This window comes from Limulus polyphemus, unplaced genomic scaffold (genome assembly GCF_000517525.1).
Source record: "Limulus polyphemus unplaced genomic scaffold, Limulus_polyphemus-2.1.2 Scaffold4798, whole genome shotgun sequence".
In the NCBI taxonomy this organism is placed as follows: Eukaryota; Metazoa; Arthropoda; class Merostomata; order Xiphosura; family Limulidae; genus Limulus; species Limulus polyphemus.
In genome coordinates this window covers 13,380-38,911 of record NW_013670408.1, presented here as the reverse complement: position 1 = coordinate 38,911, position 25,532 = coordinate 13,380, and the positions used below count along the sequence as shown (strand labels likewise).

The window sequence follows — 25,532 nt, the reverse complement described above, 5'->3', positions numbered from 1 at the left end:
TAAAGTATACTACTCTCTCTCTCTCTCTCTCTCTCTCTCTCTCCTCCCCCCCCCTCCCCTCCTTTCATTGTATTAATGGATTATTTCTGATTTTTGTGTAGCATTTTACTGGGTTTGGGACAATATGAAACTAGAGTAAGATCATGATAAAAAAATATAGTGCCAGTTAGACATCCTTTCTTTTTTATTAGTATTGGAGGAATCTTCTTTTTATTCTGCCAAAGTGTACCAACTACTGTCAGTTGTTCAGAAAACATAGAATTTGCCAGAGAAATTGAAGGAACCAATTATCCATAGTAACATTTCTATGTGTACCTCAGATGTTTTCTGTCAAAGCACATACAAGTTGCTCAGCAAGGCTTTTTCCTCAAAGTATGGAATCAGGGATGGAAATAATGAATTACATTCATCAAGGGAAAGCTATCAAGAAGATTACATTCCCTCGTGTAAAGTTGCATTTCCTCATGAATTGTTTTTTATTTAATCCATGCAATATGTTCACTTTCATTGGTCAACTAAAGGAATATGGATGGACCATGCATTCTGGATCAGGAAAGCCATCAAAGATGAAATTCCTCAAGGAAGGTAAATTCCTTGGGAAAATGGGAATGTAATATTTCGATCCATGGAATAGAATGTGATAAATAATATGTGTAGTTATCACAAATGAAATCTATCTCTAACCCATACCTAACAGGTTTCCTTGGAATGTACATTCTGAAACCACATTTACCTTTACACCCAAGAAGCTATTCATCAGCAGTGGTACAAGTTGACATTTTGTAGTTTTTGTCAACAGTGTGCAGTGATCTTATCCCAAATCACTCTGACTGGAGCGAATTTGTCTTCATTTATTCTCTGAGAATGTTTCCTTACAAGCAAACCTAAGACAGGCAATCAATGGAAAATTAGATCTGCTCATGGTACATGCACAAAAATCAGCAGATAATGTGCTGTTCCGTAGTTCCTCAATATTTACATGTGATTATTTCTGTGTGGCAGTAAAGTATAGTAGTCCAATTAATGCCTTTACCTCTAATGGACTTGTTTCAACTACTATGCCATCATTATTTTTATATTTTACAACTTTCCTGTCAATTTCTTCATTTGTGTGAAGTTTTATCATATCTATCATTTCATCAGAGACAAAAGAATCTCCATGCTTCAATTTCAGACTTTGTATTTTGTGTGAAACAAATAGGACCAGCAGTTTCTGTGACAACATTCAGACTTGATCGTGGATTTTGACAAGTTGGGCATTCAATCGACCATTTATAACCATTTTTGTCACTAATACTGGGCCCGGCATGGCCAGGTGGTTAGGGTGCTTGACTCGCAATCTGTGGGTCGCGGGTTCGAATCCCCGTCCCACCAAACATGCTCGCCCTTTCAGCCGTGGTGGCGTTATAATGTGACAGTCAATCCCACTATTCGTTGGTAAAAGAGTAGCCCAAGAGTTGGCGGTGGGTGGTGATGACTAGCTGCCTTCCCTCTAGTCTTACACTGCCAAATTAGGGACGGCTTGCGCAGATAACCCTCGTGTAGCTTTGCGCGAAATTCAAAAACAAACAACCAAACACTAATACTGATTTTATGCCATGTAACAATAGATCAGTTAATGCAAAACTTTGACTTGGTTTCTACAGCTGTACATTTCTTCTTCACTGTTGGCTGAAGCTTTTCAGCTATAGCTGACTTCTTTTCTTCACAGTCCAAATCTGGAAGGAGGAAATGATCATGATGCTCACTGTTACATTCAACACTCCTTGTATCCTGCTATCTTTATCATTTTCATCATCATCATCTGGTCTAACAACTTTTGTATTTCTTTCTCTGACAACCCTATAGGCATGTTGGGTAAGTTTTTTGAACACTAGAAACACATACATGACACTGTATAAACATAGAGAGACTAAGACTCAGATTTGACTTAGATTCAAAAAATATTGTTTGCATATTATTACTAAATCAAAATATAATTCAGTGATAATAATAATAATAATAGCGAAAAATAAAAATAAGAGAGAAGTCCTAACACTTGCAGATTTCCTAAAGAAAAATATTAAATCTGTTTTACAAGCTCACACTAACACAATTGCCAACTGGGGTCATATGATACCCTACCACCATTGATAAATGCAAAGGAATGATAGGAATAGCATACACATCTATCCTATGTGAGGTCTTAATGCACACTTCCAATGGTATGAAAGAGAACCTAGTTGTGTAGATTTACAGGATAATACAGGTTTTAAGTTGTATGGAATCACACTGGCATTCTCGGGTTAAGACATCACATTCCCTTAGGTAATGTTCAAGTACACTTGATTTATTCTGGGATCTGAAGTTTGCATTTTCTTTCACACAGGTTAATGGTTTTCTTTTAGTAGACCTAATATAGCCTTGCTGACAGCAGGTATATGTAAACTTAAAAACTACATTGATTACTTTAATGCACAAATACATTCCTTAAATCTAAAAACAGTTGTAGGTGACAGGTTTTAAAAAATATTTCAGCTTTATTTCAGAGTAAATCTTATGAATTATATTTCTTAACTGGCTATTAGTAATAACAGAATATTTCAGAACTTCATACATAGATGGTTTACTAACACTATGCTTATCCAGATAGGTTTGAAATATATTCTGAGAGTACTTCTTTGCATAAGAATTATTTGATGTTATTTAATTCTATTTGCAAAGAATTTCTAGATATTTCTTGTGCTTGATGGAACAAAATCTTAACCAAGTTTTCTTTAAAAACATTTGATATATAACTTGTAAAATTACATACCAAGAAATGTTTTTCTGTGGTATACTTCTCATTGGAAATGACCATTGTTATTGTAAATCAAAGTGTCCAGGAATGAATGAAAGTTTATGGTCTTGTTGATGTTCAACAGTACATTTTAACTCTCATTAGCACATCTTCAAAAAATTATGGTACGGAACATCTGGGTCCATCCAGACCCAAGCATAAAATTACCATACTGTAAAATTCAACTCAAATTTTACATTGTGGGTCACCTTGGTTCTGACCAAACACAAAGATGTCCTCATTGTATGCTAGAAATTGAAAATTCAATAAGCAGGTTATTTACAACAATTATCAAACAAGGTTTCTATAGAATAGGGCATTATAAGCATCATCACAGAGAACACTTGTTGAGGAATAAGATGTGCATACATGCTTACCACAATGATGTTATAAGCAAACAGACCAGATGATACTGTACCTCTTTGATGAATTATCCTCTACAACAGCCTATATAGTGAAATAAACATTTAGAAATTTGTTTCATATGCTATAGGGTGAACTGCATGTATAGTGATGGTCAGTGATAGTATGAGGTCCACATGGACCCCAGATAAATATTAGATTATAGCTAAATACTCCGTCTGCATGATTCAAAAACAATACTGTCATATTGATACAGGGTTTCTGCTTGACAATGACATGAATGGGTATAGATTTGTAATGATTTTGTAAAAAGATATACAACTGAGAAAATCGTTGGAGCCCATGTGGACCCCGGGTGTGCTGATGAGGGTTAAATGGTTATGCTAACTATTGAAGTACTCAAGGAATTGAAAAACTAGATCAGAATTCCTTAAAGTGGTGAAAGTTTTATCCATGTATCTGCAATAATGAAGTGATTTGAATAATTTTAGGCAGTCTTCCAATCATTGTTTTTCATTGTCATTAAAAGGAAAATGTGATTCTTTTTGTAGCAAAGCTCATCATCTTCAAAAAGAAAGATTTAGGACTGGTCAAACTGTTGAAGCTGTTGTAATTAAAGATCAGCTCTTAACTGTATAGTCTCTTCCAATGATAAGTTTATGCACCACCAAGATTCAACATCACTTTTTTTTTATGTTTTACTAGAAAATTCAAAAAAGTTTTCAACATGTATTCATTGGTAGTAAAAGTCTTTAAAAATTGAACCCAAAAAAACTTCTAAAGCAACACTACAAGTTCCAGTATTGAAGACTATAAGTTGTAATGCACACCCTTGTTTATGAATTTTAGGAAGTCTGTAAAAAACTCCTGGATGACTACCTGATGTTCTGATGTTTACAAATATTGTTCTTCATTTAAAATATCCTACTTTTTTCAGTTTTGATAAGTATCTTTGTAACTTTGCCTCTTGTATTGGTTGGGTCACAGCTCAACTTCACAAATTTAGTACAGTCACTTAAAATATCTTGTTTTTCCTTAAATAATCATCTTTGTCCATAATAACAATACCATTACCTTTCCTGCTACATTTAAAAATAATGACGCTACCATTTTTACTGAAATTCTTCAAGGCTTTTAATTCCTCTGAACTTGAATTTAGAAATCTTAGTGTTGTCTGAAAGCTAGTGTTCTTCTTGACCATGGAGGAGGAAGGTTTTAGATTTATGTTGGAAATTTTATGTGAAGCAAGCATCTGATAGAAAGGAACTTGTAATAGTCTGTATAAGAAATGGCTAGAAATACATAATATCTAACATAAACTAATACATGATAAAACTGAAACCTGTAATGAATATAATGTATTGATTCATTGGTTGTATACACTCACTATTAGCTGTTTTGGTGCAATGGACACATATGTCCCCTTCTAGGCCCGTATATTGAACCCCTATATGCCCTCTGTTTTAGTATTGAAAAACTATAATATTAATCATATGTAAGTTTGGAATTTTTTTATTATTATAAAGAAAGAATAATCCCTTCAAACTTCCCAAAATTTACCCGTCTGGAGTAAAGAATTAATTAAAAACATTGGGTGAATCGCTTATTTTCTGTGTGGGTCATTGACATTAACCACATCCCTTAGTCACAACTTTTCAAGTTCCTTATCTGGTGGTGGAATAGTTAGACACTATGAAGTAGTATAGCCTTTTTATGTTATGTTTACCCATTTATTTATTTTCTAGTTGCAATATTCTTTGTATGCTTTAATTATTAAATATTGCTCTTTAACATCTGGCTCAGCCTTGGTTTCGTATTCTTCTTAATATTCCGTTTCATTTTTGTTTGCCAACTGTTGTCACATATACATTTAGAAGATTTAAGTCTGAGTTGTTTTTATTGCTTTTCTTTCTTTAGATGGTGCCATATAGAGAAACAAAGTTAACCAATTTATTTAAAAGGTTTTTTGAAGGAGAAGGCAAGGTGCGAATGATAGTTTGTGTCAATCCTTGTGCTGGTGACTATGATGAAACACTTGTAAGTTTTTTGTGTCTTTTATGTTATTATTTGTATTGGTAATTTTATATTGGTAGTAAACTATGTAATGAAAATATGAAGACTAAATTCAGTTAACTACTACCTTCATTTGAGGTTATATTGCACAATAAGATTTATGGAAAATATACTACAGTTACAAATTTGTTAGTGTTCTGTTCAACAAATTCAGTATGAAGATCAATTTTTGTAAGAACTCTAAAGAACAACATTTAGTATGCTCCAAGATCAATTTTTTATAAAATATGTCCAACATTATTATGGAAATATTTTTCCCAAAATGTGTTAACTGTATCCATTTGTGTAAAGTTGTTGGCCATTTAAAATCATGATTACAGTATATGATGTATCGATTAGAAAAAAGTTTTTATGTGAAGATTAAAAGTATTTTTCTCTAGAGATGTTTAGTTATGCTTTACTTGAATAAAAGTTCCTTAACTTGGATTCAACAATTGTATTCTGAGTGTAGAAGTTGTTAAAGATTACTATGATTTATAGGATTTTTGTTAAATATTTTACAATTTGGTTCAAAAGATTTTGGAAGCATTTATGATATTGGAAGAGAAGGTAGAGTTGAGTTTTACCCTTATTACAAATAAAGATTTATCTGGTCAAGATTGTCATTTGTTTTAACATTATGCTTGGTTGTCTTGTCCTGTTCTTTGTAAGAGTTAACTTCAGTTCAACACTGTATGTATATATGCATGTTTTTGTGTTTTTCGTATTGTCTCTTGGTAGCAGGCGGGATTTAATTGTTACATTTCAACAGGGGCCAAAGGGTGTTTTTATTAACATCATAGTTGAATATATTCTTGGTAGCCAATATTACAAGAGACAGTACCTCATCTTACACCAGTTCCATGCCCTTGCTTAGCCCTAGCAAGAAATCTAGATCAAGATATGGCCTCCTTATCAGTACATCTGGACATGTCCTTCCTGCCGTCAGTTACACATTCAAGAAAAGAGACAAATACATTATTTTGGCCCATAAATGCCAGAAATACCAATTAGTCCAGGCAGAAACTGTAGATGTATAGCATTTTCTTGCACACTTCATGTACATTTTGCCTATAAAACACCTAGAGCACATTGGATGAAACCCTGCATCACTGAGGATCACATCTGACAAGTGCTGTTGAAAATATTCAGCAGTGTATTGATCAGAAATGTGTAAGTTCAACCATGATTTAACACATTTCTGGTATGTGTCCCAACTGACATGTGTAAAGGATTAAGTGCGAATCCAGATGATTGACAAGGGCTTTCTTGGTCTTCCTTGGCATCCTTGAAACTGGCCACATTAGATTAGTTCTACATGAATACAACAGTTGTGGACTGGTCAAATGAAAGTTTCCATAACTTTAATACTGTCCCTTTTTTATGTGCTGCAAGTAACTGACTCAATTGTGGGTTAACTTGGAAATACACTGACATTAAAACATAAAAACAAATAAAAGGGGTTTAGTAGAAAATGTTAAAGCCATGAAAAGTTAATGTTACAGAGACCTATGTAATGTTACTTTATTCATGAAAATATTCTTAGTTGACAACTCAATTGTTGTGCTTGAAATATCCTATGAACATTAAGTTTTGTTGATATGAAAATGTTGTCCTTGCTAGAAACAAGTTTCATTCAGTTAACACTTTTGAAAAAAAAGAATTGAATCTCCTGAGATTGTATTATTATTATTTTACTATATATCTTGTATATTCATGATAAATGTTATATTATTTGAAGCTCATTTACTCTGTCAATAATGTATTTTGATACTTGATTGTTGTTTTATAATTTGCTTTGTGTTCATATTATTTACTTGCAGTGTTTGTGGTATCAGGAGATAAGGATCTTTGATGATATCAATATGCAACAGTTTTCTAAACTGAGCAAATGTTTATTATTTTTCCTTCTGCCAGATTGATGATTATTTGACAGACTAGGCATAGATTATGTGATATATTAGGTGGACTATTTTCATAGACAAGGACTCCTCTCCCTGTAAAGAGTCAGTAATAAGAAACAGTAACACAATTGTAATGAGTAAGGAAATCTCTAAGTCAATCAGTGGCATAGTGGCAATGACTAGTACCATGACAAAACCACCTTTTATTGTATTCATACTGTTCGTTATTTTTGTTTGAATTTAAATTCATCGTGGTTCAGATATCAATCGTCCATGTGGGATAAGTTGTGCAAAAAAACATGTTATTGTTGCACAATGTTTCAACAGAGGAAAATATTAAGTCTGCTATGAATATTTTTGAATAAGTATTAAAAATGTCATGTATTTGTCATTTTGTGTACCTCAAAATATTTCTAAATACATCTCGCATAGTTATAATGAAAATATTCGTTGCTATAGTAAACGGTAAGTATTGCCAATGATTGATATACTAGTTATGTTATAATGTTTTGCCCCCTAAGTTTTACCAAAACATAGATATGTACTTCACATTATTTGCTTCCATAGTCACTGATGGTAATTTTAGTTTATAATATATACAGGCAAGAATTCTGAACTGTATAAACAATTGTATGTGTAATCCAAAGATTTAAAATTTTTCAACACATTTTCCCCTAAACATTATGCATAAGTAGTCTTATGCTTTCATTTATCATTTCTATAATATTATATTTCCATTATTTTGAGTCATCTTGTGCCTAAACTGGTCAAATATTGTTGAAATTATAGCCCAAAATCCTTGAGCGGGTATGTTACGAAGTTAGTCAACAGCCAGATAACTGTATGTGACATAAAAAAGAAATGAAAATTTTTTTTGCAAATAACTTTTAACACAAAGATTTATTGGATAATGACTACATAAACCTGTTCAGCATATGTTGTATTAGTTAAGCATTGTATGCAAATATGTGTGGATTTTTTTACATTGTCACCTAGTAGCAAGTAAGGTTTAGCTGTTCTATTTTGGCATGGGACTAAGTTTGTTTTTGTTAATGTCATAGTTGACCATATTCTTGGTAGTTTCCATTACATATGCAAGATGTACTTTATGTAAGTAAGAATCCCAATTCTGACCAGTAACAAAATAAGAAGGAAAAGCGTGAGTTCAGTATGATGTTATCCACTGTTGAGCTGAACAAGTGTTATCCAATCATCTTTCGGTATTTGTTGAATGTCCCTTCATGAGTATAAATTATAAAACACTGAAGTGATGGCTAGAATGAATTTTCCCTGAGATGTGGCTTGAGTGTGTAAATGAATATTTAAAGTCAAGATTTCTTTGTAAAACATATTCACTTTCTTGTAAACATTTTTGTACCTTTGAAAAAAAGTTCATTAAGTGTTTAGGATCTTTTTTATAAATTTAATAAATGTTATGTTTCTTAAAGAAACCCCTGATATTGTAATTGTATCTACATTTCTGTAGTAAACTTTTGTAGAAAATTATTTTGTATCAACAAACTGCTTAATATTTTTAATATTGTTGTCACAAGTAGTGGATTGATTAAGAAATGTGAAAAAATAAAACTTGGATTGACCTTTTCCCTTTTTATTTATATGGTATTTATATTTTTGCTGTGGAAGTCAGTATAAAGTTACTGGCATATATTGATTTACTAGCATTAATAATATATCAGAAATTTACTTAAGATATTCTTTGTTCAGCATGTGATGAGGTTTGCAGAAATGACCCAGGAGGTAATGATAAGTCGAGCCACACCTATTCCCAGTACTCCTGTGTCTCTTGGTCTTCGAGTAGGTAGAGGAAACTTGTATCGTGAAGCTGTTCGTAAAGCAAAGGAAGAGGGTGGTAAGAAATAAAACTTCATAAAATCTTCTTTCCTAATAGAAGGCCCAGTCTTTTCTTCTTAATTCTTGAGAACTTTATTGTATTTGACCTTATACTGTGTTTACTTTAAAAGACGTATGAAAATTTGTTTCACTTATGCATGAGAATTCCTGAAAATTTTGGAGTAATCAAAGGTTTGGAAGTTGAATAGTTTTCATTACATAATGTTCAAAGAGGCACACAGATAAAAGCCACTTCTAATATAGATTATTTTAATCCACAAAGCAAGTTTCCAAGATTTTAATAGTTTAATTGACAAATCATTTACTCAGTGAACTTAATTAAGCAAATTGTGTATATTTGTGTACCGTACATCTTTACAGATATGTAGAAACACTTCCACTAACTGCTTATTTTGCTCTTTACGCTTTAATAGGAAATCTACAAGAACTTCTGGCTCCAGGTGTATATAGTCTTGGTGCACCTTTTCCAGATCTAATGGTTTGTGTTTCTGTTCTACTTAGTTTACATGTGTTGGTGAAGTAAAAGCATTTTTGCTAATTATATTTTTTATCACTGTTTCTCTAATTATTTTTGTGTGTGTTTTTATGTTTTTAACAGAGGTTACTGTAAGTGAGAAACTTGTATCAAACATACATTTCGTTTATGAGTAGAATGAAATTTCTGTTTTTAAAAAGAATTTCCACCTTTTTAACTGTAAAGTGTATTTGTATAACTTATAGTCCACAAGTGCCAGTAGTTTCTTGATAAATTGTAATGAAACCTCATTTATTACTGATGTAGAGAGAGAGAAAAGAACAATTTTGAAACATATTAGCTTTTTTGGCTTTTCCTGGTTGATCAAATTATTTTACAGTTTTGTTTTGTTTTTTGCTCTTACGTATAGCACTTTTCAACAGATTTCACCTGACAGGTTTTTTTTACATCTTGTAGTATACATTTTGTGTTAATAGAAGTCATTACAATGGATTTGGCATCCTTAATTTCTTATAAATCATGCTTTAGCAATGTTACAACAAACATATTCTTGGTTTTGTGTTTGTGTATATATACTCAGAGCTCCATTTATTTTGTTTTTCTAGATGAATTAGCATATTAAGATACTTAAGTTTTTAAACTCATGATAGTTTTTAGTGCATCTCTCAGTTTAGATATATAGAGGCTAACAGAAGACCATGAGTGACATAATAGATTGACCATTAGCAAAAAAACAAAAAAAAGCTAATTTTAGAACTTTTAAGTTAAGTATTTTCCTAGGTTACTTAGTAGCAAACATAAGTTTATCCATTTTTTTATTACAGTTGGTCACATAGTAATCCTAATAACCCTTTTGAGAAGGGTCACGGGTGAAAGGCCATCGCATCTCGTTTGTTGACTCGCATTCAAAATTATTTCATGAATTTATGTCAATAAGTTTGTATCAAACTGTAGATTTAATTCAAATTTTAGTGCTATACATTACTCATTTTTTTATTTAAAAGTAAATATTAAAAAAACAGATAAACATAAATTTTTGTGTGTCACGTGGTATGTTGAATACACCACTGGTTCAAATTAGATGCTTGTGAAGTCAAAATACTAAGTCTATAGTTTCGTATGAATTAGAAACTCAAATTAGCGATATTGACAAGCTAGAATATAAAATAAGAATGTATTGTCTTTTCAGTTTGCTAAGATATTGCTCATGTAATAAATCAAACACAAAGGCATTCCACCCATTTTTGGAAATGCTCCATTATATACAGTTACTTCTATATATGACATGAATAACCAATCGAGAGCTCAGAATGTCCCCCAAGTGGCTTTCTCAGCCCTTATAAAATATCAAGTCATTATATCTTTCTTTCAATACAAGATGGCGTAGAGGTAAGTTGAGTCTTTAGTCTGCTCGAAATTTCATATTTTTTTAGACCCAAATACAGCTTAGTTACTAAAATTGATAAATTATAATTGATTTCTATGGTATTGATGTAGTAATTTATAATTTTTTTAATTATTCAAATGTATATATAAAACCTAAAAAAAATATTTGTTCATATCCTCCACGTACAAAAATTTTTAAAGGCTTAGCAATCTACATCGAGCAGTAACTGAGTACAAAGGTCGTAACTAGAACAAATAATTGTTTGCTTTACTTCTTTATTTACTGTTCTATGTTTTAAGAAAAATAAGTGTAACAACTTATTTCTAAATAGCAATAATTTATATACATATATAATGTATAATAATGGAAATGTGACTGTATTTTACAAAATACTAGTCTATTAAAACACAGTCAAGACAGGTCACTTTGTAAAGACTAAAGGTCAGTTTTATATTATTGGATACAGTAACATGAGTGCATGTGCGCTGCATCATTATAACTTGTGTATTGTTAGTCAGGCATGGCTGAAAGGTCAATATAATAAATGTATAATGTTATGAGATTTAAGCTATTTAGTCTAAAAATTTATGTTTTCGTCTTATATTTTTTTTTATGTTCACTCTAGAATGAAAGAGGCATAATTTATATTTATTTCATAATTTTTTATGGTGTTTACAAGATTGATCAAATCTACTGAATCCGTACAGAGATTCATTACTTAAAATAACAGATAAAATATAAAGTTTTTTCTTAAGAAACATTTGATAACTATCTGGACATTATAATGATTTCGTGTGTGAAATTTCAAAATTTTCTGATCCATAAAAGTATTTTTAATCTTAAAATGAAAATTACTTTGTATGATAATAGGAAACGTGAAAAGGAAAAAATGGCATGAGTAAAGCATTGCTTTACAAACCTTAAAACTTAATAAAGATATTTGATATTTTGCGTATGAAAGCATTGTAATGTTTACTGATAATCTGTCAAATTTTGGTAACATTTGCTCACTAATTTAAACCTAAAGTTTTAATAAAAACCATATAAACAGTGCATTTTCGTTTTCCGCTAACCTCTTAATTCATCAATTTTGTGAATCTGAAATGGTCAAATCAATTAGGATTTGGGGGGGAAAGAAAATCTAAATTTTATGTAATTTTGATCACACATTTTAGGTCTGTTGATTTCTAATGCTTTGCCAGATTTCAGCATTTAAAGTATAACTAAAAGGATATAGCTGACTAAAGATTGTACTTTTAACAAAAATGCCCTGGTGAATCAATTTCATGCACCTTTTGTATAGTTTGTTATATCGTTTTGCAAAAACTACTGGGTGAAATTGTTTGAAACTTCAGTTGAGTATTCTACATCTTCTACAAAATATGTGATATTTATATGAACTAACATCTTTAAAATTCAAAAATATTTTGATATTTTTTAAGAGATAAATAAAAATCTTACCTTTGTTGTAGATTTCAATTACTGATTGTTATGTCAAACTACATTCTTGTGAACTGAAAATTTTATCTTTGTTTTATTCAAGAATCTGTATTCAGTTTCATTGGTATACAGTAAAAATAACTTTTTTTACTGTACCACAATTATATACAAGGAAGCCAACTTTTTTCAATTCTTAATTAAAAGGTTCCATTTGATAATCATTTATATTTAGTTTTTTTACATTTCTTTTCTATGATTTTCTTTACGCATTCAAGCAGTTACTTAGGCTGGTAAGGTCTAATCTAAACATGTTCTAACAAATAGTGAAACTATTGATGAGACAAAATGATGAAGTTGAATGCAAAATGATTTAATTAGGCTTACCTGATTTTGTTCCATAAAAACATTTATTTTCCTATCATGTTCCAACATTATATTTAAAATAAAAAGCAATATTTTTTATAAGTGTAAAAAAAATTGGAACAGTTGTGGCAGAAGCTGCTCACAAACAATTTATTATAGCAATATATGATTCTTCTATAAATTGGTTCTATATTTTCTTACACAGTTGTGCATAGCAGAAAATGAGTTTTAATTAGGTGTTTAGATCACTTATCTGTGTCTTCTCAAAGCCAAGATATAGGCAGTTACATCACGCTATGACAGTTTGGGTTCAGAAATAGTAATTGGCTAAAACTGAAACCACACATGTACTCAAGGTTCAAGGTCAAATTAGCATTTTTTTTTTCAAAACTATTTTGACTTTTGTTTTAGGAGCCTACGATGGCTGTCTTATGCACAGAAAAAACTGGAAGTTCACAAACACTAATATTTTTGTTTGGAGCACTGAAATCAAAATTACTTTTTATATTGAATAAATTTCAATTCTGAAGTTTTTTAATAAAATGTGTAAGAACAACAATAGCTTTATTTTTTTTATTTTATTTTTTTTTTTGTATGCAGTTTTGACCTCAGGGCCAGATGAACACATCTGGGTGCCAAAGAGCTAAAATACTGTTTAGTTGCATGTGTTATAAACAATACATATCTCTAGTATGGATCATCATAACAGAAATGTCAGTGCTTCTGTTACCATTTATCTAATTAGCTAAAATTTGCTTGTAAGTAACAAAATTGATTAAATGTATTTATTTGTAATTGTATTTTTTCCCTTGAACATAACTGCACCTCTGGACTCATTGAATAATTGGCACATCAGTTAACTTACTGAATACTTTCAGGTTTCTTTAATGTGGCCTTATGTGGTTATAGTAAGTGTGTGGTCAAAACTGTATAAAATTATGAACTTAGATGGCATCTCTTATTGTTATGACAAAGTTTTGAGTTTTTTATTAAATGTTAAAATACATTGTGTAAATATAATTTTATAAACAAATTTCAGAAGCTTCCTTTAACGTATGATTTATGTGATAATTTCTGGAACAGATGTTTGATGACGAAGCCTCCTTTGAGTGCCTTATCCAGTTTTTGATTGCTAGAAAATCTCGTCGTGAAGTCTTGCTGAATGACCTAGCTAGTAAACGTATGTATTGTACAAGTTTAGATAGTTGCTCTTCATCTGTGTATGGCTATTTTTACTTTGAATTCAAGAAATGTTTTTTTTTCTTCTTCTCTATTTGATACATTTGTGGGAATGTAAAATTAATATTTTATTATTTTTTCTGTGATAATTGTATCAGGAATATATATATATATGTGTGTGTGTGTGTGTGTGTGTAACACATGATATATGTATATTTCCCACTACTTGTTTAAAATGCCAAAGAAACATATTAGTCAAGAGTAACAGTGATAGAAAATATAAAAATTTGTTTGTAATTAATTTTTTGATGTACCTGTAATGATATATATATTTTTATGGAAAACACAAAGTATTTGAAAAAATTGTGATATGTAGATAAAAACACTTGTTGATAGCATTACAGAGTTCTAATTAAGTTTGATGACGAGAAACCCACTTTGAGACTAATAATGCTTGTAGATGGCTTGAATTGGTAATGAAGAAAAACTTTAAGTTTAACATAACAGCAAATATACAATGTTTCGACAAGGTTCTGTCATCATCACTTGTACCCTAGTGTGAGAATTGTGATGTTTGTTATCTATGTCTTCCCTCTTTTCTAATGTTTTTACCATCCCTCTGAGAAGCACGAAATTTTATGTAAAATACTCATTATGATGTTATCATTGCTCGGGCAAAGCATAGTTTACATAGACTTCAATTTTATTTAGTTACAGAGCAATAAGAAATTCAGACCCCTCTTGCCACTCCCACATGTCACATCCTCTCTTTCAGAACTTGCCAATAGTTCTCTCTGACATTTAAGACTATATTATATATAACCAAAAGAAAGCCAAAGTTTTTTTCTATCAAATGATGTATTATATTACATTGTTTTCTGTACAGAGAATTATCTATTTTCCTTCAGTTCAAACTTTATTCCAACGGGAAACACATCAGTAGGCTTAGCTGAAATTTAATGGCTTTTGTCACACTGTTAGAAAGCCAGAAAAATTGTGATAGTTATGGAACATTGTTTCCTTTTTACATATTATTATTCTGTGTTCTTTGGTGCATTATTTAATGCAGTAGTACCATTAATATAAAAAAGTAGTGTTAAGTTTTATCGACAGTCAAGAGCAAAAGAAAAAGACCCAGGTAAGTACTTTATTTCTTGTTCTTTATTTATTATTATAAAAGTAACTAAGATGTAAAGATTGAAAATTTTTTAGGTTAGATAAAGTAAAATAAATAATGATAATTTTTTATGAGGTATGCTCGCGGGTAGTCCACAAATTATGTAATTCAATACCTGATGTGAACTGCATGTTTGCCATGTGACTTGTAATTTATATGCCATGAATAGATGTATACTGTTACAAGCTTTAAGCTACTTAGGATAAACAGTTGTAGTTTTCTGTTACAATTTGCAGTCATTCCAGAAAGAAAATGGGGGAATTTAGAATTATTTTCTAATTTTTTTATGATGGGTACAAGGTCAGTCAAATCAACTAACCTCATATAGAGTTAAGGTAAAGAAAAATAACAGCTAAGATATGAAGTTTTTTTGAAAAAAAACATTTGATATTTATTTAGGGGTCATGCAAATGATATTTGAAAATTTTCAGATGAAGAAAAGTTTTTAATCTTATCATGAAAATTACTTTGCACTCGAAAAGGGAAGCAACATTCAGTGTAAATTGTAAATAAAGTTTTTCATTGACACTGAAAAGTTTTTTTGTTGTTTTTTTTGAGTGTATTAAATTCTACCTATGGGACCCTTGAAAAAAATCTCACTGAGACTTGAAAAGAAAGTTGAGAGTTGGGACCCTATTGAGAACTCTGCATTAGTTGAGTGTTAATCATAAACATAATGTAAGATACAGCTAATCCATATAGAAATATTAATTTAAAACATTACTGAGTTCTGAAAGAACTGAATATAAAACCTATAACCCGAGCACTTTTGAAAGGTATGCCTTTCCGATAACGCTCTGGTTATAGGGTTTTTACTCTTTTCTATCAAGACTTCTTGAACCTATGTGTTTTTCTAAAATTATGACTGAGTTCTGAAAAATTATCTAATTTTTCAATTCTCTACATGCATTCCAAATGTTTTGTTTCAAAAATTAGTCTTAACAATCTTTACAGTATTTATTTATAAAATTATCTATCAAGAAATGTTAATATAAGTAACTAAATTTTATAATCTTTGTCTTAATTGTCTAACAATTTTCTTATAATTAAGCTAATTAGTAGTATTTCATTAGTTAGATTATTCACCATGTTGTAAAATTTATTTCAGAAAATACTTTCAGAAATCAAATCATTGAGGTTGAGAAGGAAAGTCTTAGTATGAAACAGGTAAATAAAGAGCATTATCAGTGATATAATACAATAAATTAGAATATTATATAAGTTTGTATTGCAATTATCTAAGAATCAAATTTCATTGACATTCTTCACTTTTTGTTTCCAAGTTCTATTTTAAGTCCTATGTTTTAAGAAAAGTGAAATGTATTAGATTCATTGTATTTCTTTAAAAAGAATGAGCTATTTTTGTTAACTAGTTTTTGTTTCGGGGTGCATAATGAAGAAAAATTCAATTGACCACTATTAAGTCAGCTTCAGAAATTACTTTTCATTTGCATTCTAACCTTACTATGATTAGTTGTACTTGGTGTTAAACAAAGCTATCAAACAATTAATATGCTTTATTGATATTTTTTGAAACATGAAGTCTATTTTTGTTGTTAAGAGTATGCAGATTACAGTGTGCTATGAGGAGAGAAAATTGAATGAATTGCTTCTATGATTTTTTTTTCTAGTTAAAATGAAGTTTAATTGCTGATTCTGTTTTGAATGTGTATGGAGCTACATTGAAGTTGTTATAGAAAACCAATTTAGTGTATTTAATGTAGATGTGAAGTTCAGCAATGCCTAATTCTAAATTTTGATCTTAGTACTGTAAGTTTCAGATAATCTTTATTTATTTTTGTTCTTTAAAAAATGTTTATCTCCCTTATTCATTCCAGTAAAGAACACTTCAATTTGTATCTTTAATAACATTTATGTCAAGAAAATATAACTTAGGGAGAAAAAAGAACTATTAGATATTTTCAAATAATCTAGCCTCAGTGGATATGGCAAATGTAGTGTGATTGGAATACATTTATTATACAACCTTCTAATTCTTGAACATCCCTAAGGGACTATATAAAAATGTAGTTTTTAAAAATGTATTAGGCATAATACAAATGTTCATGACAAGTAAAATTGTGAAATTATTTGATCTTACAAATGTAGACACGAATTAAACATAATGGACATTGTATTTTATAAGTTACTTTAAAATAAATAATTGTAGCCACTAATTACTTATGATAACTTATTGCTTTTGCCAACTGAAAACAATTTCAAAGTCCAAAATGACAGAGAGTTGTAGTGAAAAGGAAGAATGTACCTTAAAAAAAAAAGAAATAAAGACTCAATACAGAAGTAACATCTGTCTATACTAAATGTCTGAAAGGAGTGAGAAACAAAACTTTAGGGACAAGAATATTCTCTAGTCTAAAAGAACTGTTATTGTGTGTCAATCTGCGACAGTTGGCTTTTCTCTATCACATTCCCTAACATCCTAGGCAAGGAAAATTATTAAAATGTAACCATAAATTTTGGTTTCTCCTTACTCTGGGAAATTCTGTATCTTGTTCACCTCTTATATCAGTCACATAATAATATATTTCTTATTATCGTAAACTTAATAGCTAAATTTCTGGTCACTAATCTGTGAGTAAAACATAACATTTCAATTTTCACTTATATTTTTCTAAAACAATAAAATAGCCAGAAATAATCAGAAAACAGTGTGAGAGATTGTCACTTTTTACATTTGCTCTCTTTACATCAGTTTAGAACTAATGGATACTCACAAGAGTCCTAAATGTCATGAACTGTTGTCCAAAATTGTTCTAGCCAAGTAATTCACTGTATTTCGAATTCAAGCTACTTTAAAATTCTGTAGAGACACAAGTTATTATCAGAGGAATTCTATACTTGGTAATTGTATATTAGACTCCTTATAAGCCGTTTGCTTTCAGAAGCAAATGTAAATTAATATTTATTTATAAAAGTATGTAATTTAACCACTGTAGCACCTTCACAAGCACATAAGGCCAGTGCTTAAGTCTGGTTTCCTGTGGCACAAATGGATAAACATGGTGAAACATTCTGTCTGGATGGGATGCCAGTCCATCACAGTTTAACACCAGCTACCTGCTGGTACACATTATACAACTGGGTAGTGTAAATTGCCTTGCTCAAGAACACAAACATGACCTGGGCAAACCTCAAACCAGCAACCTTTCAGCTACATGTCCAAAGCACTAACCATTAGGTCTTGGTGCACTAATATTTGTGTATGAAATACAGAAATAGTCACACCTACTTTGGCTAACAAATAACAATTTTGATTTAAAAAAAAATACAACACAATGTACATTTTGCATGGAACTAATGAAAATTTACATAAGTATAGACTACAAGAAAAAAAAACATTTATTATATGAGTTCTAACATTTACATTTAAAATAGTACTTTTACTTCTGTTTTAACTTGTATACATTTTGTTGAAAAGAACAAACTTTAAATTTAATTACCTCTATGGTTTAAAATCTTACCATTAATTTCTAAAATCATCAATAATCACATATTAAGTTTGCTTCTGTCATATGCTTTTTTTTAGAAGATTTTGTTTCATAGTTAAATCTGTATTGGAATTGATATTTATAACATCTGTCTAAAACTTCTAATTAGTGATCCCCTATCACCACAGTAGGTTTTAATTGTCATTGCTGTTCTATATGTACATAATAGAGAAAACTAACTGAATACAAAAGGTTTGAGGTGTAATTGTTTTATAGATTTATATTATATTATTGTGTTAACTTAATAATTAATATTAAGGTGTTGTGTATAAAAAAAATCTTTAGTCATTGAATAAGTATTTACATATTTTTGGTTATTGTTTCAGAGATTAAGATTTATATATACATTCTTATGGTTGCAGTAATATAAAAGATTGAGCTTTCAATTTGAATTTTAGGAAATACATATATTAAAGATGGAGCTGGAAACCCGACGGCAGCAGGTTCGGAGTCTAGAAAACAAGTTGTCAAGTACTGAACACACCACTGAGATTCTACGTCAGAAAGTTGGCCAATATGAACGAAGCAAGCAAACGTTAGAATATGAGGTAAATTTTATGTTATTGAATTTGCATTGATAAATACCAAAATTTTTGGTTGACAAATCAAGTATGTTTGTCTGTCAGGACTGTACCTTAGCTACCAGTGGAGGTCTGTCTTATATTTATTACATTTGGCCAGAGCACAGGCTCCCTATATTTAGTTGTCAAGAAAACAATGGTGATAGCATAAACTTTACTAGCACCCACAAATATAAACACATTTAAGGATCACATGATTCCATGATAATAAGAGCGTGTATCTGATAAGCCAAGTTGTCCTGCTACAAAGATAATTTGCCAATTGGCAACAATGAAAAACAAATGGCTCCCTCCCTAGCAAGTGGAATTCACATGTTATTGGAAGTTTCTCTAAACAATGAGCTTTTACAGCAAGTAGTGATATAACAATGTATGTAACTTAGTATATATCATGCTAGAGAGTAATCTCATTAATAATAAACTCTCATATTGTGGGTTTTTAATTTGAAAAATAACAAAATTTAATTATATGATGTATTTCGTATGTATGTTTTAAAATACACAGAGGTTATTAAAAGTATAAAATAAGCATTTCATTAAAAAATAGCTTGTTTTTCAGATACTTCATTACAATTAGTAATCCGTCCCATCAAAGGCTGCAAACCAACAATCTACTAAAGGCCCTGCTATATGAATGACACAATCAATATTTCACCATTTTACTACCATTGAACATGGCACTCTAGTAATATCTTGTATGAATGATTAACATCTTTTTTTTTCAGGATTGGACAAATAAAATTTTGATTACAAGATGTTCTTGTGTTACTTTCCTCAGAATGTATGTAAAATATGTTTCCAAAAGTAGCTGCTAATACACATGTAAACCAACAACAATGCCCATTGGGACACATGACCCATACACAAATTTCAAAAACCATGCAGGGGAAAAATTTCCAAAAATTCAGAAAACATTCCTTATGAACCCTAAGTCATTTATACATATTTGTATCATTTCAATTTTAAGAATACAGAATCTGTACTGAAAGGGTTAAAAAACTTGTAGGCCTCTCAAGATGGGACAAGTTTCATACGTCCTGTGTTGATGTTTCAGTTAAGCTAGTTTCAGTGCATAGGCACTAAAAGACATTCACTGCAGTAAGTACTAAAGAATTTGATCAGGTTTTGCCAGTGGCTCACTTCCATGCCTGTTAGTTTTGAAACTGTGTGTGTGATTTAAATTTTTTTTAAGCATCTCCTAAGTAACGTAAAGAAATATAAACTGTTATATCCCTTCAGAGGTACATGTTCATTAGTTCATGTGTTTTATTGGAGGATGTGAGAACTCAACATTATGAAAAAAACTGTTATGATGAAGTACAAGAACCTGTTGGGCCAATGAAGTGACAAGTAAATTCTTAGAGCTTATTATTTTAATGTGGATAATTAATGATATTATTAAAGTTTTTTTATATTGTGTATTATTGTTTTCAGTTGTTTGTGTTTATATTTTTGTTCATCACGACCCATCTTTTAATCACTGATTACACACAGATAGGCCTTGTGTAAATTTGCATGAAAATCTAAAGCAAAATCAATTACAGAAAAATTGATGCCTGATATTTTGTCATTTATGTAACTAACTTTGACACTCATTTCTGGGAGTTCTGTTTGTAATACACTGACATAAATGGGTTGCTCTGAATTGCCATTATTTCTAACTAAAGCTGGGCATTTAGTGATATTTTTTAATTGATTACTACAGTGTGCCTCAAGTTGTGGGACACATTACCTTGTGTGAGAAAAAAAAAAGTTGCCCATTAGTTGGTGGTTAATGCTGCTAGCCTTCCCTATTGTTAACAGTTAACATTGACAGATGGTCTTAGTAAAGTTTGGTGGCAGTGGGAATGAAATCCAAAATGGACTCAAATTACAAAGACACCCCCACCCCAAATTACCAAGCCCATTCTAGCTCAAAGCTGGACAACTTGAACTAAAAAACTAATTATACTGCTTAAACCAGCAGTGGGCAGAGCACAAGTAGCCTATTATGTAGCTTTGTGCTTAACAACAAACATACATAATGACAATATTTTGATTAGTTGGTTATTTTCATGACATTTAATTGTCGGAATAATCAGAAACCCTAATTTTGATCTCTTGATTATTTTCATCACATTAATTGATGAGTTTATGACACTAATCGATAGGTAATCAATTAAATCACCCAGGTCTGTTTCTGACAATTTCTTACAGTGATATGTGCTAGTTCAATAGCATCATTTTTTCCAGTGTTCTCTGTATTAACTGTTATGCTTCTGTACAAATATCTAAAATTGTAATTTTAAGAACTGCTTAATCTTTATTTTCTTCAAAGGGCAGAATTAAATTCTTAAGTTTTTCTTAATAATATAACATATCTTAAATAAATTTGATATATACTTTATCCCGTTGTAGAGAGAGAATCTTGTCCTCCGACAGCATAAAAGATTATATTGGGATCTTGGTGACTCAACATATTAAAAAGTAAAGAGCATTGAAATTTCAACACTTGATAATAGTTATAGTTGTGAAATGGGTTTAAAACATTGTAGTCAGGAAGATGTTCATATACTAGAGAACTAGATAATACTAATTAGTTATTCATTTTACCTATTACTGTAACAAAAGTAATGAAAAAATAACTAAATGTTTTAAGATGAGTTTTCTTGGCAAATATAGTATTATGCTTGAATAATGTAGCAAATTGTGGTGGTATAGATAGAATCCTCTTAAAGAACTCATGAAATTTATTTTGGAAGTCCGTTGTTGAGAGAAAATATCAAGAAGAGGTGATGCAAAAACTTTCATTTTTATGGAAACCATGAATGATGACTTTTATAAACAGACTTTAATAAGATAATATCAGTAAATACAGTGTTGTAGTCACCAAAGGTTAACTTTTATGATGTTGGAGTTAATTGGTTTCCAAATGTCTCAAGCTCACTAGATCATAATCCACTGGGGAATATGTATGAAGTGAAACATTGTTCAGTGAACATGCATGAAATACGAGATGATTAATGGAACTTATTAGTTTTGGAAGAGAATATTATTGCAGAAATGTGTAATAAAAACATGGACTACGTTTATAAAGTTTTCCTAATAGTAATATAAAGAGGAATTAGAACTACGGAATTTTAAAAGCTTAGAAAAACTGTATTGTGCATATCCTAATATATCAATATGTAAATTATTTTGTGTAAACTATTTATTAATTACCTAATGGTAAAATTTGTATATATTGAACTTCATTTTACCTCTTTATGTATAAATGAATAATATGCATTAATATTTCTTACCATTGTCTTTTACTATTACAGAAGCATTTTATCTTGGAAAGTAATTACATTGTTTGCTAGTGTAATTTAGACAGAATTTACTTTTTTAAGGGACACATGTTTGCAAAGATTAACACATATTCTGCACTCTAGGGATATAGTGTGCTACAAGAGTAGTGATCAAATCCCACTATTTGGTCTGACAAGAGTAGCCCGTTATTGTTGGGTAATCTTGAGTAGTTTGCTTTGAAATAAAACATTAAGCAGGAACTCATACTTTTGCTTTTGAATATAGAGGATAATGGCAATTCAAAGTTTTATTGGTCTTATAGGTTATATAAATGTAATTACATTCTTACAAAGCAAACAGGATGTGTTAGCATATTTTTTTATGTGTCTATGTTTCTGTAAGTGTTGCATCACATTTCATATTTTCATTGATTCAAAATGAATAATAAATGTTTGATTAATATAAGACAATTTTTATGAAAAATAAGACTGCAATTATGAAATAATTGATTTAAATAATACAGGGAGTTTTCTTTGGTTTAGTTGGGTGAAAAAGAGATGTTACTTAATCAAGGAGAGCAAGAGAAACAGAAAATATGTGTACAGATGGAAGACCGACTGATTTCAGAACGAGAACGGATGAGGAAAATCATGGTACGATCCAAGGTTTTTGTATTGTTTAAGACATTACCCATGAGAGAGTAGAGAATTCCAAGTTATAAATTGTAGTATCTTCTTGCTTTGCATTTGTGTAAGCTGTAAAGCTTACCTAGTAAATCTAATACATATACTGTTGTTCAGGAAAGAAGACTTGCAGAAAAGCAAGCAGAACTTGAAGCTAAGATGTGTCTCACAGGTGAAAAAATCCAGCAGTTACGGGAAATTTTGAATTCTCAAGAAGACTGGGAGTTTTTGGTAGGAGAAGGTCTAGGTCCTCGACAGTTGTCATCCAAATCTGAGCCTAGATTGTCTTGTGGGCCAAAAGCAACTCCTGTTGGTGGGTAACTCTTATTTTATATTGTGAGAGAAACTGTCATTTTAAGGTTTTACTGGTGTTGAGTTTTACTACTAACTTTAGAGTGAAGTACTTGTACAATAAAGCTATATTAAGTTTAATGACTAGATAATGAAATTAGTTCTTTAATTATTATTCAGGAAATTTGGTTAATACATATTGTCAAATCATTATTTTACATCTCATTTAAAGGACAATTAGAATTACATAAGAATTTAACATTCAACTGTCTTTATAAATCTATAGCAAAGATAAACTGTGAAATGTCTAATACAGTAAAGGATTCAAGTTGTTCATTAAAAAATTGTTTTTAAAATATATGTATAGATTTTTATTTGTTTTTAACCCCAAGGGTCTAGAAGTCGGAATACACCTGCAATGACGTCTTCTCATTCAGACACCAAACTGAATGTAGAGCAAACTTCAACACCTTCAAGGGTCAGTATTGTATTATTTTCCTATTTTATTTTTTGTTAATATAATATTTTGTGTGTTTTTGAAGAGTCTTAAACTGATTCTCTCAAGTATTAATATTTTTTTTTCTATATTAAGTTTGTGTCTTAGTTTCTGATGAAGGCTGCATTTTTATTCTTTTGTCTAAAAATCTTCATAGTTTGCATATTAATTTTCACAGTGGTGTTTACCAGAAGACTCCTAATGTTAATACTAGTAATCACTTAAGTATTTAAAGTTATTGTTCAATACTCTTGTCTGTTTATTTTATATGAAAACCTAACTATTGTTGTTTTTCAAAAGTGAGTGAATAGAATTCAAATTTAACTCATCATTTTTATGGCATTAGTTGCAAGATAACTGACTATTATTGTGCAGTACTGTTGCCTGTTCATTTATCAATATGTTATTGTTTCTCAGAAGTTAGATTGTAGAATTCAGATATGATGTCATTTTCACATTATTAATTACAAGATAATTGATTGGACAGTTTGAATATTCATATATTAGTAAACAACAACGACTAAAATAAGTTCAATCCACAATAACACTGTTTAAATTTCATGAATGTATCAGAGCATGGCAGTGGCCAATCCCAGACACAAACGGTCACAGTCATCTGGAGGAGAAAAGTGGATTGACCACCGTCCACCTGGGAGTCTTGAATATGGTATGTGAAAATATATTGTTAGGTATCAGTTTAAGATACAATTTTAAAAATGAAACATATCTGCATGATCAATATGCATTGTTAAATATTTATCCATTATTAAATTAATTAATTACCGTTAACACAATCACAAAAAATATTGCGAGTTTTTTGGAAAAAAAATTGTTTGCAAATTACATGTACTGTCAAATATTTGTTTTAAAAAACTAGTGATATATTTTTAACAGCATTTGTAACTTTTTCATAATTGTGTAGTTAATTTAAGAATTGCAGAAAGGTAGCTACCCATTATAAGATATATGTATAGTTATTAAAATTAAATACATTTACATGTCTTTAAAATAATGAAGCTTGTTAAATGACTAAAGATTTTCATTGTAAGAGTAAATTTTTCATGTTTCTGAGAAATGTGGTTATTGTGACTGTAAATTTTTAATCAGTACCTGTATATAGTTGGCTTTGCATTAGTAATTTCCATTTTATTGTGATAGGGGGATAGTTATTGCTGTACCATTAGTAACATGGATTATTTTAAAGTTTAAGAATGTTTAATGTTCAAGAATTTTTTTTCAGGTACTGTTTTGCAACCAGTTATGAAAAAAAAGAAATCAGTTAGTAAATTGAAAGCTAAAGATGTCACTGGAAAAGATGCTGCTCGATATGTTCTGACACATCAAGAACAAGATATGGATGGAGAAGTTGAAACAAAGTTGTATAAGGTTTTTAAGAAGCTTTTTTAATATCTGATAATTACAAAAAATTAAGTAAAATCAAGCATAGAATGCTTATACTTCTCAAACTAAAACTTTGATTTATTTCCTACATTTTGGTTCATAGGCTTACATCAGACCTATGGCCAAAAGTAACTGTTAAAAGTTAGTTTGCATTACTTACCGAAAACTGTGTTATAGCTACTGAAGTTATTTGTTTACTAATAAAAAAAACTGGAGTTTAAAGTTTTAAAGGTTTTTTTTTTTATTTTATTTCTAAAACATTATGTTCACT

The 25,532-nt window shown here is 30.3% G+C and overlaps 1 protein-coding gene across 1 annotated transcript in view; it reads left to right on the top strand.

The window, feature by feature from the left end:
- LOC106471697 (kinesin-like protein KIF23) overlaps window positions 1-25,267 on the top strand; it is a 58,239-nt gene extending 32,972 nt beyond the window's left edge. The window contains exons 10-20 of the mRNA XM_013932315.2: window positions 5,099-5,218; window positions 8,863-9,007; window positions 9,423-9,487; window positions 13,758-13,854; window positions 16,139-16,197; window positions 18,938-19,087; window positions 22,933-23,043; window positions 23,191-23,386; window positions 23,757-23,842; window positions 24,434-24,527; window positions 25,101-25,267. Coding sequence (XP_013787769.1) covers window positions 5,099-5,218; window positions 8,863-9,007; window positions 9,423-9,487; window positions 13,758-13,854; window positions 16,139-16,197; window positions 18,938-19,087; window positions 22,933-23,043; window positions 23,191-23,386; window positions 23,757-23,842; window positions 24,434-24,527; window positions 25,101-25,267 — 1,290 coding nt within the window. The remainder of the gene's footprint in view (window positions 1-5,098; window positions 5,219-8,862; window positions 9,008-9,422; window positions 9,488-13,757; window positions 13,855-16,138; window positions 16,198-18,937; window positions 19,088-22,932; window positions 23,044-23,190; window positions 23,387-23,756; window positions 23,843-24,433; window positions 24,528-25,100) is intronic.
- Window positions 25,268-25,532: the final 265 nt, after the last annotated feature.